At 39.7% G+C, this 16,597-nt stretch overlaps 1 protein-coding gene across 1 annotated transcript in view; it reads left to right on the top strand.

Annotated features, from left to right (window-relative positions):
- Nucleotides 1-16,597, top strand: part of TRPC5 (transient receptor potential cation channel subfamily C member 5) — a 322,560-nt gene that overhangs the window by 294,598 nt on the left and 11,365 nt on the right. The window contains exons 8-9 of the mRNA XM_002832004.3: nucleotides 13,682-13,885; nucleotides 14,610-14,651. Coding sequence (XP_002832050.1) covers nucleotides 13,682-13,885; nucleotides 14,610-14,651 — 246 coding nt within the window. The remainder of the gene's footprint in view (nucleotides 1-13,681; nucleotides 13,886-14,609; nucleotides 14,652-16,597) is intronic.

Genomic DNA, 16,597 nt, shown 5'->3' with positions numbered 1-16,597 from the left:
AAAGCCACAGAATGCAAGGTCAACACACAAATCGCAATATATACTAGCAATAAATCATTGGTAACTGAAATTTTAAAATACAGTTCTGGCTATTATCTGAATGTTTTGTGTCCCCCTCCCCCAAGTTCATATGTTGAAAACCTAATCACCAATGTGATGGTATTAGATAGAGCTTTTGGGAGATGGTAAGATTATAAGGGCACAGTCTTCTTGAATGGAATTGTGCTCTTATAAAAGAGGCCCCAGAGGACACTGCCTTTCCCCCTTTTGCTTCACCATATGAGGTTACAGCAAGAAGGCCCTCACCAGATGACAGCAAATCTGCTGGCACCTTGATCTTGAACTTCCCAGGCTCCAGAATTGTGAGAAATAAATTTCTGTTGTTTACAAGCCACTCAGTTAATGGTATTTTGTTATAGCAGCCCAAATAAACTAAGTCTCATTGACAATCACTGCAAAGAAAATGAAATACTTGTTATAAGCTTAACGAAACAGGCAGAAGAGCTGTACACTGAAAACTATAAAACACAATGAAAAAATGATATACTGTATTTGTGAACTAGAAGACTTAACAGAATAAATATATTAACAATCTTGACAAAGTAAATTAAAGTGGAAGGAATGGAATTGCGCTACCTAATTTCAACAGTTACTATATAGCTACAGCCATCAAGACAGTGTGGTATGATACAGAGATGGACATATAGATTAATGTAACAGAACAGAGAATTCAGACATAGACTCACACAAATATCCCCAACTGATTTTTTCTTTTGCATTTAAAAAAAATAAGTCTTAGTAAGATATAATTCACATACAATAAAATTTGCCCTTTTAAGTTGTATAATTCAGTGGTTTTTAGTATATTTGAGTATATGTGCAGCCTTTACTACTGTCTAATGCCAGAGCATTTCTCATTTAAAAATGAAGCCCCATACCCCCATTCCCTTCTCCTGCTAGCCTCTAACAGCCACTAATCTACTTTCTGTTTCTATGGACTTGTCTATTCTGACCATTTCATAGAAATTGAATCATAGAATACAGCCTCTTGTGACTGGCTGGCTACTTTCACTTAGCATAACATTTTCAAGGTTCATCCATGCTGTAGCATGTAGCAGTGCTTCATTCCTCTTTAATGCCAGATTATATTTCATTGTATGAATGTGCCACATTTTGTTCATCCATTTATTGGTTGATGGACATTTGGGTTATTTTCATTCTTCAGTCATTATAAAAATGCTGCTATGAACATTTGTATACAAGTTTTTGAGTGGAGATACGTTTTCATTTCTCTTGGGTATATACCTAGGAGTGGATTTGCTGGGTCATGTGGTAGCTCTATGTTTAATAATTTGAGTAGCAACCATACTGCTTTCCAAAGTGGCTATACCATTTTACACACACGCGAGCAGTGTATGAGGGGACCAATTTATGTATATCCTCACAAACAGTTGTTATTATCTGTCTTTTCTTATAATAGTCATCCTATTGGGTATGAGGTGGTATCTCATTGTGGTTTTGATTTGAATTTTCCTAATGATTAATGATGTTGAGAATATTTTCAGGAGCTTGTTGTCCATTTATATATCTTCTTCGAAGAAATGTCTATTCAAACGATTTTCCCATTTTTACATTGGTTTTTCTTTTCATTGCTGAGTTGTAATTATTTTTTTTAATACATTACCCAGTCTCAGATATTTATTCAAAGCAATGTGAGAACAGCCTAATACAGCAAGTGTCACTCAGATCTACTTTCTTTACAAGAGTTCTGGGAGCGGCTCCTTCAGGATGCTGATGGGACTCTCTTCCTGGGGATGACTTGTAAAAGGAGGGTTGGTAGGATGAACTACAGCCCCCCTGCAGCTGCAGCTGGTCTTGCGGCTATAGCTGATATTCATTCCCCTGCTCCTCTGCTGTGCATTCTAGATTCTCCTTACCATTGATGACTCCCTGTGAAAGTTTAGGTGACTTTCCTAGTGGTGTGACTCAGTCTCTCAAAACGGAGGCATTCTAGTTCCTGTTTGCCATACCTTCTCAGGCTGTAGCTGCTGAACTTGTCCATTTGCCATTGAAATTGTGCAAGGTGGTACTAACAGATGTCCAAGTTGATGATCTGGGTATCAAACATATGCCTCCTGCCTCCATTGTGTAACAATAGCTGGACTGCCTCTTGATGATAAGAGTCAATCACGCCAACCAGGATCCTTTCCTTGCCTGCTGGTCCTTGGCATGAAGGGCCCAAAGTGCCTGGATGATGATGTAGCTTAAAGTTCAGTGAAGACTCTTGCTGTGTTCCCTGGTGGAAATGTTTCCCCTTTGGGAACCAAGACCTTTGACCCTGTGGGCTACATTTGTGAGGATGAAAACACAAATTCCTTAAGTGGGTCACTGGGAATGATAGCAAGTGGGGACACTGCTGCTCTCACACCATGGATTCCTTTCCCAGGTATTCTCTTGCGGATACAGCATTATATAATGGTGATTGACTTCAGGCATTACTGCATCCTGGAGGGTAGTGCTTTTTTTTAAAACTTTTTAAAATTTTAAGTTCTGGTATACATGCACAGAATGTGCAGATTTGTTACATAGGTAAACATGTGCCATGGTGGTTTGCTGCACCCATCAACCCGTCATCTAGGTTTTAAGCCTCACATGCATTAGGTATTTGTCCTAATGCTCTCCCTCCCCTTGCCCCCCACCCCGTGAAAGGCCCTGGTATGTGATGTTCCCCTCTCTGTGTCCATGTGTTCTCATTGTTCAACTCCCACTTATGAGTGAGAACATGTGATATTTGGTTTTCTGTTCCTGTGTTAGTTTGCTGAGAATGATGGCTTCCGGTTTCATCCATGTCCTTGCAAAGGACATGATCTCATTCTTTTATATGGCTGCATAGTATTCCATGGTGTATATGTGCCACATTTTCTTTATCCAGTCTATCATTGATGGGCATTTGTGTTGGTTCCAAGTCTGTGCTATTGTAAATACTGCTTCAGTAAATATACACGTGCATGTGTCTTTAGAGAAGAATGATTTATAATCCTTTGGGTATGTACCCAGAAATGGGATTGCTGGGTCAAATGGTATTTCTGGTTCTAGATCCTTGAGGAATCACCACACTGTCTTCCACAGGGTTGAACTAATTTACACTCCCACCAACAGTGTAAAAGCATTCCAAGGATAGTGCTTTATCCTCACAGGGTATCACTTCCAAGCTGGCACTTTAGCCAAGCTTTCAATAGGCTGTTCCATTGCTTATGAGACCAGTAGCTTGGGTGGTGTGCCATATGATGGGTTCCATCATCATGTGACCACTGCTGTGTGTCCTTTGCTGTAAAGTAGGTCCCTTAGTCTGCTGCAGTGATATGTGGAATGCCACGTTGGTGGATTAAATATAGCATAAGCCCTTGGATGGTCATGTTGGATGAGACTCTGCAGGCAGGAAAGGCAAACCCATACACAGAATACCTGCCTATTCCTGTGGAAATTAATGGCTGCCCCTTTCATTATGGAAAGAGTTCAATACAGTCAACTTGCCACCAAGTGGCTGGTTGGTATCTTCAAGGGATATTGTTGTACTGAGTTTCAGCAATGGTTTCTGTTGGTGTCAGGGTGATTATCTGGCTGTGACAGTAGCTTGGGCCCATGGATAGCCTTCTTTGCTTCCATGTCTCCTCTGTTTATGAATCCATTGTGCCAGGACTAGGGTGGTTGATGAAAAAGCTGGCTGACATCAACGGGCTGAGACATTCCATTTAGTTATTAAATACCTCTTCAATGGTAGATGCTCTTGGGACCTGTGGAGGAAAAGGATGGAAGCAAAATTGGCAGAAAGAGAAACTGGGTTGCAGTGTAGTCACAACCAGTCCTCAGCCAACCCTGTGGAGAGTTCTAAAGGGGGGATGATGCTTCAGAGATGTTCCCTGAGGAGGTGAGGGGGTCAGGTCTTTTTTTTTTTTTTTTTTTTTTTTTTGAGATGGAGTCTTGCTCTGTGGCCCAGGTTGGAGTGCAGTGGTGCAATCTTGGCTCACTGCAACCTCTGCCTCCTACGTTCAAGTGATTCTGCGCCTCAGCCTCCCGAGCAGCTGGGATTACAGGTGCGAGCCACCATACCCAGCTAAGTTTTCATATTTTTAGTAGAGATGGGGTTTCACCATGTTGGCAAGGCTGGTCTCGAACTCTTGGCCTCAACTGATCCCCAGCTGTGGCCTCCCAAAGTGCTGGGATTCCAGGCATGAGCCACCATCAATCAGATCTTAACACTCCCACATTGACTAGTCATTTGTTGCAGGCTGTCCCTAGAAGGTGGCAGGACCTTGAATAAGGCAGGTTTGTTTAGCAAGACAGTCACTGAAGAAGGCTGTCAGCATACAAGCTTCCCAAAAGCTAAGGGAATAAATCCTTTAGTCACTTTTTTCCCTACTTATTTATTTATTTATGATACTTATAGTTCTAGGGTACATGTGCACAACGTGCAGGTTTGATACATAGGTATACATGTGTCATGTTGGTTTGCTGCACTCATCAATTCATCATTTACATTAGGTATTTCTCCTAATGCTATCCCTCCCCCAGTCCCCCACCCTCTGACAGGCCCTGATGTGTGATGTTCCCCGCCCTGTGTCCAAGTGATCTCATTGTTCAATTCCCACCTATGAGTGAGAACATGCAGTGTGTGATTTTCTGTCCTTGTGATAGTTTGCTGAGAATGATGGTTTCCAGCTTCATCCATGTCCCTGCAAAGGACATGAACTCATCATTTTTTATGGCTGCATAGTATTCCATGGTGTATATGTGCCACATTTTCTTTATCCAGTCTATTATTGATGGACATTTGGGTTGGTTCCAAGTCTTTGCTATTGTGAATAGTGTGGCAATAAACATACCTGTGCATGAGTCTTTATAGCAGCATGATTTATAATCCTTTGGGTATATACCCAGTAATGGGATTGCTGAATCAAATTGTATTCCTCATTCTAGATCCTTGAGGAATTGCCACACTGACTTCCACAATTGTTGAACCAATTTACACTCCCACCAACAGTGTAAAAGTGTTCCTATTTCTCCACATCCTCTCCAGCATCTACTGTTTCCTGACTTTTTAATGATTGCCATTCTCACTGGCGTGAGATGGTATCTTATTGTGGTTTTGATTTGCATTTCTCTGATGACCAGTGATGGTGAGCATTTTCTCATGTGTCTGTTGGCTGCATAGATGTCTTGTTTTAAGAAGTCTCTGTTTATATCTTTTGCCCATTTTTGATGGGGTTGTTTGTTTTTTTCTTGTAAATTTGCTTGAGTTCTTTGTAGATTCTGGATATTAGCCCTTTGTCAGATGGGCAGATTGCACAAATTTTCTCCCATTCTGTAGGATGCCTGTTCTCTCTGATGGTAGTTTCTTTTGCTGTGCAGAAGCTCTTTAGTTTAATTAGATCCCATTTGTCAATTTTGGCTTTTGTTGCCATTGCTTTTGGTGTTTTAGTCATGAAGTCCTTGCCCATGCCTATGTCCTGAATGGTATTGCCTAGGTTTTCTTCTAGGATTTTTGTGGCTTTAGGTCTAACATTTAAGTCTTTAATCCATCTTGAATTAATGTTTGTATAAGGTGTAAGGAAGGGATCCAGTTTCAGCTTTCTACATATGGCTAGCCAGTTTTCCCAGCACCATTTATTAAATAGGGAATCCTTTCCCCATTGCTTGTTTTTGTCAGGTTTGTCAAAGTTCAGATGGTTGTAGATGGGTGGTGTTATTTCTGAGGCCTCTGTTCTGTTCCATTGGTCTATATCTCTGTTTTGGTACCAGTATCATGCTGTTTTGGTTACAGTGGCCTTGTAGTATAGTTTGAAGTCAGGTAGCGTGATGCCTCCAGCTTTGTTCTTTTGGCTTAGGATTGTTTTGGCAATATGGGCTCTTTTTTAGTTCCATATGAACTTTTAAGTAGTTTTTTCCAATTCTGTGAAGAAAGTCATTGGTAGCTTGATGGGGATGGCATTGAATCTATAAATTACTTTGGGCAGTATGGCCATTTTCACGATAATGATTCTTCCTATCTATGAGCATGGAATATTCTTCCATTTGTTTGTGCCCTATTTTATTTCATTGAGCAATGGTTTGTAGTACTCCTTGAAGAGGTCCTTCACATCCCTTGTAAGTTGGATTCCTAGGTATTTTATTATCTTTGCAGCAATTGTGAATGGGAGTTCACTCATGATTTGGCTCACTGTTTGTCTGTTATTGGTGTATAGGAATCCTTGTGATTTTTGCACATTTATTTTGTATCCTGAGACTTTGCTGAAGTTGCTTATCAGCTTAAGGAGATTTTGGGCTGAGGTGATGGGGTTTTCTAAATATACAATCATGTCATCTGCAAACAGGGACAATCTGACTTCCTCATTTCCTAATTGAATACCCTTTATTTCTTTCTCTTGCCTGATTGCCCTGGCCAGAACTTCCAACACTATGTTGAATAAGAGTGGTGAGAGAGGGCATCCTTGACTTGTGCAGGTTTTCAAAGGGAATGCTTCCAGTTTTTGCACTTTCAGTATGATATTGGCTGTGGGTTTGTCATAAATAGCTCTTATTATTTTGAGATACGTTCCATCAATGCCTAGTTTATTGAGAGTTTTTAGCATGAAAGTGTTGAATTTTGTTGAAGGCTTTTTCTGCATCTATTGAGATAATCATGTGGTTTTTGTCGTTGGTTCTGTTTATGTGATGCATTGTGTTTATTGATTTGTGTATGTTGAACCAGCCTTGCATCCCAGGGATGAAGCCAACTTGATCATGGTGGATAAGCTTTTTGATGTGCTGCTGGATTCGGTTTGCCAGTATTTTATTGAGGATTTTCGCATTGATGTTCATCAGGGATATTGGTCTGAAATTCTCTTTTTTTGTTGTATCTCTGCCCGGCTTTGGTATCAGTATGATGTTGGCCTCATAAAATGAGTTAGGGAGGATTCCATCTTTATCTATTGATTGGATTAATTTCAGAAGGAATAGTACCAGCTCCTCTTTGTACCTCTGGTAGAATTCAGCTGTAAATCCATCTGGTACTGGATTTTTTTTGGTTGGTAGGCTATTAATTATGGCCTCAAATTCAGAGCCTGTTATTGGCCTATTCAGAGATTCAACTTCTTCCTGGTTTAGTCTTGGGAGGGTGTATGTGTCCAGGAATTTATCCATTTCTTCCAGATTTTCTAGTTTGTGTAGAGGTGTTTATAGTATTCTCTGATGGTAGTTTGAATTTCTGTGGGATCAGTGGTGATATCCCCTTTATCGTTTTTTATTGTGTCAATTTGATTCTTCTCTCTTTTCTTCTTTATTAGTCTTGCTAGTGGTCTATCAATTTTGTTGATCTTTTCAAAAAACCAGTTTCTGGATTCATTGGGTTTTTGAAGGGTTTTTTTTTTTGTCTCTATCTCTTTCAGTTCTGCTCTGATCTTAGTTATTTCTTGCCTTCTGCTAGCTTTTGAATTTGTTTGCTCTTGCTTCTCTAGTTCTTTTAATTGTGATGTTAGGGTGTCGATTTTAGATCTTTCCTGCTTTCTCTTGTGGGCATTTAGTGCTATAAATTTCCCTCTACACACTGCTTTAAATGTGTCCCAGAGATTCTGGTACATTGTGTCTTCGTCCTCATTGATTTCAAAGAACATCTTTATTTCTGCCTTCATTTTGTTATTTACCCAGTAGTCCTTCAGGAGCAAGTTGTTCAGTTTCCATGTAGTTGTGCAGTTTTGAGTGAGTTTCTTAACCCTGAGTTCTAATTTGATTGCACTGTGGTCTGAGAGACAGTTTGTTGTGATTTCTGTTCTTTTACATTTGCTGAGGAGTGCTTTACTTCCAATTATGTGGTCAGTTTTAGAATAAGTGTGATGTGGTGCTGAGAAGAATTCATATTCTGTTGATTTGGGGTGGAGAGTTCTGTAGATGTCTATTAGGTCTCCTTGTTTCAGAGCTGAGTTCAGGTCCTGGATGTCCTTGTTAACTTTCTGTCTCGTTGATCTAATATTGACAGTGGGGTGTAAAGTCTCCCATTATTATTGTGTGGGAATCTAAGCCTCTTTGTAGGTCTCTAAGGACTTGCTTTATGAATCTGGGTGCTCCTGTATTGAGTGCATATATATTTAGGATAGCTAGCTCTTCTTGTTGAATTGATCCCTTTACCATTATGTAATGGTCTTCTTTGTCTCTTCAGATCTTTGTTGGGTTAAAGTCTCTTTTATCAGAGACTAGGATTGCAACCCCTGCCTTTTTTTGCTTTCCATTTGCTTGGTAGATGTTCCTCTATCCCTTTATTTTGAGCCTATGTGCATCTTTGCATGTGAGATGGGTCTCCTGAATACAGCACACTCATGGGTCTTGACTCTTTATCCAATTTGCCAGTCTGTGTCTTCTAATTGGGGCATTTAGCCCATTTACATTTAAGGTTAATATTTTATGTGTGAATTTGATCCTGTCATTATGATGTTCACTGGTTATTTTGCCCGTTAATCGATGCAGTTTCTTCATAGCATCGATGGTCTTTACAATTTGGCATATTTTTGCAGTGGCTGGTACCAGTTGTTTCTATCCATGTTTAGTGCTTCCTTCAGTAGCTCTTGTAAGGCAGGCCTGGTGGTGACAAAATATCTCAGCATTTGCTTGTCTGTAAAGGATTTTATTTCTCCTTCACTTATGAAGCTTACTTTGGGTGGATATGAAATTCTGGGTTGAAAATTCTTTTGTTTCAGAATGTTGAATATTGGCCCCCACTCTCTTCTGGCTTGTAGGGTTTCTGCTGAGAGGTCCGCTGTTAGTCTGATGGGCTTCCCTTTGTGGGTAACTTAACCTTCCTCTGTGGCTGCCCTTAACACTTTTTCCTTCATTTCAACTTTGGTGAATCTGACAATTATGTGTCTTGGGGTTGCTCTTCTCAAGGAGTATCTTTGTGATGTTCTCTGTATTTCCTGAATTTGAATGTTGGCCTGCCTTGCTAAGTTGGGGAAGTTCTCCTGGATAATATCCTGAAGAGTGTTTTCCAACTTGGTTCCATTCTCCCCATCACTTTCAGGTACACCAATCAAACATAGATTTGGTCTTTTCCCATATTCCCATATTTCTTGGAGGCTTTGTTCATTTCTTTTTACTCTTTTTAACCTAACCTTGTCTTCTCACTTTATTTCCTTAATTTGATCTTCAATCACTGATACCCTTTCTTCCACTTGATAAAATTGGCTATTGAAGCTTGTGCATGTGTCATGAAGTTCTTGTGTCATGGTTTTCAGCTCCATCAGGTCATTTAAGGTCTTCTCTACACTGTTTATTCTAGTTAGCCATTCGTCTAATCTTTTTTCAAGATTTGTACCTTCCTTATGATGGGTTCGAACATCCTCCTTTAGCTCAGAATAGTTTGTTATTACCGACCTTCTGAAGCCTACTTCTGTGAACTTGTGAAAGTCATTCTCCATCCAGCTTTCTTTCATTGTTGGTGAGGAGATGCGATTCTTTGGAAGAGAAGAGGCGCTCTGATTTTCAGAATCTTCAGCTTTTCTGCTCTGGTTTCTCCCCATCTTTGTGGTTTTATCTACCTTTGGTCTTTGAAGTTGGTGACCTACAGATGGGGTTTTGGTATAGATGACCTTTTTGTTGATGTTGATGCTATTCCTGTTTGTTAGTTTTCCTTCTAACAGTCAGGTCCCTCAGCTACAGGTCTGTTGGAGTTTGCTGGAGTTCCACTCCAGACCCTGTTTACTTGTGTGTCCCCAGTGGAGGCTGCAGAACAGCAAATATTGCAGAACAGCAAATATTACTGCCTAATCCTTCCTCTGGAAGCTTCATCCCAGAGGGGCAGCTGCCTATATGAGGTGTCTGTTGGCCCTTACTGGGAGGTGTCTCTCAGTTAGGCTACACAAGGGTCAGGGTCCCACTTGAGGAGGCAGTCTGTCCGTTCTGAGAGCTCAAACGCCATGCTGGGAGAACCACTGCTCTCTTCAGAGCTGTCAGACAGGGACGTTTAAGTCTGCAGAAGTTGTCTGCTGCCTTTTGTTCAGTTATGCCCTGCCCACAGAGGTGGAGTCTAGAGGCAGTGGGCCTCATTGAGCTACAGTGGGCTCCCCCCAGTTCGAGCTTCATGGCTGCTTTGTTTAGCTACTCAAGCCTCAATAGCGGACCCCCCTCCCCCAGCCAGGCTGCTGCCTTGCAGATCAATCTCAGACTGCTGCACTAGCAGCAAGCAAGGTTCCGTGGGGGTGGGACCCACCAAGCCAGGCACGGGAGAGAACCTTCTTGTCTGCCAGTTGCTAAGACCATGGGAAAAGTGCAGTATTTGGGTGGGAGTGTCCTGTTTTTCCAAATAGTCTTTCATGGCTTCCCTTGAATAGGAAAGGGAAATCCCCCAACCCTTTGTGCTTCCTGGATGAGGCGACACCCTGCTCTGCTTCAGCTCGCCCTCTGTGGGCTGCACCCACTGTCCAACCAGTCCCAATGTGATGAACCAGGTACCTCAGTTGGAAATGTTGAAATCATCCGTCTTCTGTGTCGATCACGCTGGGAGCTGCAGACCAGAGCTATTCCTAGTTGGCCATCTTGTAATGCCCCCGCTCCCCCATAATTATTCTTTATACATTGTGATACAAGTCCCTTATCAGATATATGATATTAAATTATTTTCTCACGCTCTATGAGTTATCTTTTCATTTTCTTTATGCTGTCCTTTGATGTAAAAATGTTTTTAATTTTGATTAAGTCAAATTTACCTATTTTCTTTTGTCACTTGGTTTTTGGTGTCATATCTAAGAAATTGTTGTTTTATCCAAGGTCACAAAGATTTACTCCTATGTTTTCCTATTAGAGTTTTATAGTTTTTATGTCATTATTATTATAAGTTTTAGGGTACATGTGCACAATGTGCAGGTTAGTTACATATGTATACATGTGCCATGCTGGTGTGCTGTACCCATTAACTCGTCATTTAGCATTAGGTATATCTCCTAAAGCTATCCCTCTCCCCTCCCCCCACCCCACAACAGTCTCCAGAGTGTGATGTTCCCCTTCCTGTGTCCATGTGTTCTCATTGTTCAATTCCCACCTATGAGTGAGAATATGCGGTGTTTGGTTTTTTGTTCTTGCGATAGTTTACTGAGAATGATGATTTCCAATTTCATCCATGTCCCTACAAAGGACGTGAACTCATCATTTTTTATGGCTGCATAGTATTCCATGGTGTATATGTGCCATATTTTCTTAATCCAGTCTATCATTCATTGCTGGACATTTGGGTTGGTTCCAAGTCTTTGCTATTGTGAATAGTGCCGCAATAAACATACGTGTGCATGTGTCTTTGTAGCAGCATGATTTATAATCCTTTGGGTATATACCCAGTAATGGGATGGCTGGGTCAAATGGAATTTCTAGTTCTAGATCCCTGAGGAATCGCCACACTGACTTCCACAAGGGTTGAACTAGTTTACAGTCCCACCAACAGTGGAAAAGTGTTCCTATTTCTCCACATCCTCTCCAGCACCTGTTGTTTCCTGACTTTTTAATGATTGCCATTCTAACTGGTGTGAGATGGTATCTCATTGTGGTTTTGATTTGCATTTCTCTGATGGCCAGTGATGGTGAGCATTTTTTCATGTGTTTTTTGGCTGCATAAATGTCTTCTTTTGAGAAGTGTCTAGTTTTTGTCTGTGAAGTATAGGTCTATGATCCATTTTGAGTTGAGTTTTGTACATGGTATAACATAGGTGTTTAACTGTACTCTTGAATGTGGATGTCTAGTAGTCCAGTATGCCCCACTGATGTTCAGCAAAGAGGAAAAGCAGTTCAATGGAGAAATGAGAGTTGTCCAACAAATTGGGTCAGAGCAATTGTTCACTCATATTTTCAAAAAGAACCTCAACATAAACCTCTTCCCTTATAGAAAAATTAACTCAAAATGGATCATAGAACTAAAGGCATATCTTACAACTATAAAAGTTGTGGAGGAAAACATAGGAGAACATCTTCATGACCTTGGGTTAGCTGAAGAGTTCCTCGACATGACACAAAAAGCACAATCTATAAAATATTGATAGTTTTATAAACATGATAATTTTGGCTTTCTCAAAAGTAAAAGTTTGCTCCAGTAAAGACATCATTAAGAGAATGAAAAGATACAGACTGAAAGAAAATATTTGCAAGTCATATATCTAACAAAGGGATTGTATTTAGAATATATATGTATATTCTATATTATATTACATATATATAATAAAAATGGGCAAAGGATCTGAAAAACACTTCATCACAGAAGATATATAGATGGTAAATAAGCATGTGAAAAGATGCTCAACATCATTAGCCATTTGGGAAATGCCAGTTATAACCATAATTAGATCCCACTACATACCTGTTAGAATGACTAAACTTTAAAAACCTGACAAGCACTAAAGAAGATATAGAGCAATTAGTGAAAATGGAAAACAGTATAGCCACTCTGGAAACAGTTTGGCATTTTATTATAAACACACCCTTAACACACAATCCAGCAATACCACTCTTAGATATTTAAGTTAGAAAAATTAAACGTATATTTAAACAAAAACCTGTACATGAATGGTCATAGCAGCTTTACTCATAATTGCTAAAAACTGGAAATAACCCAAACGTTCTTCAGTGGGTAAACAAACAAACCATCGTGCATCCATATAATAGAAAACTACTCAGCAATGTGATTGAATGGGCTATTGATACATACGAAAAGACAGATGAATCTCAAAGGTGTTATGCTGAGTAAAATGAGCCAATCTCAAAAGGTTACCTACTGTATGATTCCATTTATATGACATTTTGGAAAAGGTAAACTATAGGGACAGAAAACAGAGCAGCAGTTGTCAGAGGTTAGAGGTTGGGAGAGTTTGATTACAAAGAGGTAACAATAGGGAACTTTGGAGGGTGATAGAACTGTTGTGTATCCTGATTGTAGTAACAGTTACATCAGTCGATGCAGCTCTTAAAACTCCTAGAAATGTACACTGATGTGTGTGTGTGTGTGTGTTGATTATAATGATTGTTACATGGGTATATATACCTGTCAAAACTCATCAAACACTTTAAATGGTTGAATTTTATTCTGTGTAAATTGTGCCTCAATAAAGTTGATTTTTTTTTTTTAAAAAAAGCCTCCCACCACAGTCTCACACCTTAAAAATAACTACTATTGACAGTTTAGTGTGTACTTGTCTAGAACATGTAAGCATGTAATATAAAATATTTTCCAGTTGTATAAATGGGATCACTGTACATAATAGATGTTGTGCTCTATATTGCTTTATTCACTTAGAGGGCTTGGACAGATGCATATATATACATATCTATAATGTTTATGGATCTACCATATTTTAGTAGTTATATTTTATACCATTTTGTAGATGTAACACCATTTATTTAACCAGTTCTACTGTTGAATATTTAGGTTGCTGCCAGTTGTTTTGCTACTATTATCTGTGCTACAGTGAACAGCCATGTACATACATGTTTTTGTAAGTATATTGATAAGATGTATTTCTAAGAGTAGGGTTACTGGGTGACAGGGTATGTTTAATTTGAATTTATATAGCTCTTGACATATTGCCCTCTATAGAAGCAACTAGAAAGTTTAGAATGACAAGTGAGTACATCGTGCAGTTTCCCATCCCAAATCCTTGAACTTCATTATCTTTCATAGGATCATGCTGATATCGAGTGGAAGTTTGCAAGGACGAAGCTCTGGATGAGTTACTTTGATGAAGGTGGCACCTTGCCACCTCCTTTCAACATCATCCCCAGCCCCAAGTCATTTCTATACCTTGGTAACTGGTTCAACAACACCTTCTGCCCCAAAAGAGACCCTGATGGTAGACGGAGAAGGCGCAACTTGAGAAGCTTCACAGTAAGACTTTTAATTTTGAAAAATTAATTTTTAAAAATTGAGATGGAGTCTCATTCTGTCACCCAGGCTGGAGTGCAGTGGCACGGTCTCGGGTCACTGCCAACCTCTGCTGCCTGGGTTCAAGCAATTCTCGTGCCTCAGCCTCCCCAGTAGCTGGGATTACAGGCGTCCGCCACCACACCTGGCTAATTTTTTGTATTTATTACTTTTCGAGATGGCGTCTCACTCTGTCATCCAGGCTGGAGTGCAATGGCACCATGTCAGCTCACTGCCACCTCTGCCTCCCAGGTTCAAGCGATTCTCCTGCCTCAGCCTCCCAAGTAGCTGGGATTACAGACGAGCACCACCATGCCGGGCACATTTTTGTATTTTTAGTAGAGACAGGGTTTCACTATGTTGGCCAGGCTGGTCTCGAACTCCTGACCTCGTGATCCTCCCACCTTGGCCTCCCAAAGTGCTGGGATTACAGGCATGAGCCACCACACCTGGCCAAAATTATGAATCTTTTTAAACAAAACTGTTTCCTCCCGTCCCTCCTTTGTGACCAACTCACTGTTTTAAACATCATAAAATCATTCCAACATACATTTGCTTTGGGGATTTGTCAGGCAGGAGCTCCTGTAGCATTTTCCAGTCCTAATATATAGAATTATATTCAGATGTTTGGGTGGGTAGGGTGCTGGGAGACTGCCGATGTAACATCTCTGTCTATTTTCAATTATAGGAACGCAATGCTGACAGCCTGATACAAAATCAACATTATCAGGTAAAGCTTCCTCACAGGGATGAAGCACAATAGTTGCTGGCTGGTTCTGTGGAGGAGAAGCAAACTTCACTCTGGCTGTGTCTGGACACAATCCCATTTGATTGGGATAGGAAGCTTGGAAAGGCTGTAATTTATCAAGGGCTGAAGTACCTTCTCCAAGAGGAATCACCTGCTTTATAATCCTGTTCATGGCCCTTATGCACTGCCTCGGCTTGATCAGCAACAACTATGACTTAGAAAGCTGTCTTCCTTGAAGTTACATAAAATAGAATATGTGGTTGGTCAGTCAGTCAAATATATGAGTACCTACTGTACATAAAATACTACACTAGATACTAGAAAAATCACTATGAACAAAAAAGATGCAATCTTTCTGCCCTTATGAAATTTATTATCTAGCAGGGATACAATAACACGTCATTAAAATTACAGTTGACTCTTGAACAACAGAGGATTGAACTGTGTAGATCGACTTATAGGCAGATTTTTTCAATCAAATGTAAATAGAAAATATAGTATTCATGGAATGTAAAACCACATATACAAAAGGGCTGACTTTTTGTATCTGCAGGTTCTGCAAGATGACTGCAGGACTTGAGTATGCATGGATTTTGGTACATGGGGCGGGGGGTCCTGGGACCAATCCCCAGAGTATATACCAAGGGATGATTGTATTAAAATTAAGTGATTACAAGGATAAAAACTGCCATGAAGAAAAAATACACAGGGTAATGGTAATATATAACAGGAGGAAACTAACCTCAATGAAGTAAAAGCTTATCTGAATGTCAGGAATTTAGATCTTGATAAATTACAACATGACTTTAATCAAAGAAATAGAGAAGCACTTCTGTTATTTTGTTAAAAAAAAAAGTAATAAACCTAATAAACATTAGGGCACTCCTCTTCCCACCAGCTAGAAAACAGCCAAGCATACAAATATCACCAACACCTCTTGAGAATAATCCTTGCAAATCACAAATAAGAGACAACCATCTCTCACCATCCTGATCAAAAGAAAACCAAAGTAGAAAAATGTTCTACAGCGTTTGAAGGAAATGCATCCTTATTCTATAGGTCACTTCTCCTAACTTTGTTCCCCTTAGACCATAACTAACAAAGAGAAGCAGAAAATATGGTATTTTGTATGTAAACCTTCTCTCCCTACTCCTGCCTTCAAATGTTATTACTTTTATAATAAATCTTAAATAAGATTCATTGTCTTCATTTTCTGCTTCATAGCCCTCAACAATAACAAAAAAAATGATTTCTGCATGTCTCAGTGAGTTCCTCAAGTACACATAGTAGCAGAAGCAATACCATTGGCCTTGAAATCAGACTGAAGTAGAATGAAAGTCTAATGTTGACACTTACTAATTGTGTAACATTGGATGAGTCAGCCTCATTGAGCCTTGACTTCCTCATCTGTAACATGGGAAGAGTAATAAAACTTAACTTACAGAGTTGTGAAAATTTAGTGATAAGTATGTATAATATGTATTATGTGCATGTGTTGCCTGACACATTGCAGTAAGTGGTAACTATCATCATCACCATCAGTAATACAAACTGTAGTGACCATGTGTAGATCATTCCCCTGGGGGCTTAGTGAAAAGAGGACATTCCTGTAAAGGAGAAGTGTAGGTTGACTATGAGAAAAATATCTTCACTATGTAATTAGTGGACATTAAAATCAGCAGACTTACTGACTCTGAAGAAAACTCTCTCAATTTTATAAAAGGAGAATAAAACTCTCATTTTACTAGGAGTGTTAACGTGTAATCCATCCTAAAGGAAAAGAATATTAACTATATGACCATGCAAGAATTATTCTACTGGAAATACATGTTTACCTTATGCTTGGGTAAAAAATTTTCCTTTAGGGTGAATTTGATTCTGCCACTAAATTCAGAGACACAATAGTTGTTTAGCCAATGGACTTAACT

This window comes from Pongo abelii, chromosome X, assembly GCF_028885655.2.
Source record: "Pongo abelii isolate AG06213 chromosome X, NHGRI_mPonAbe1-v2.0_pri, whole genome shotgun sequence".
Lineage (NCBI taxonomy): Eukaryota > Metazoa > Chordata > Mammalia > Primates > Hominidae > Pongo > Pongo abelii.
Note: the sequence above shows the minus strand (reverse complement) of the source record. Positions and strands in the feature narration are given on the sequence as shown.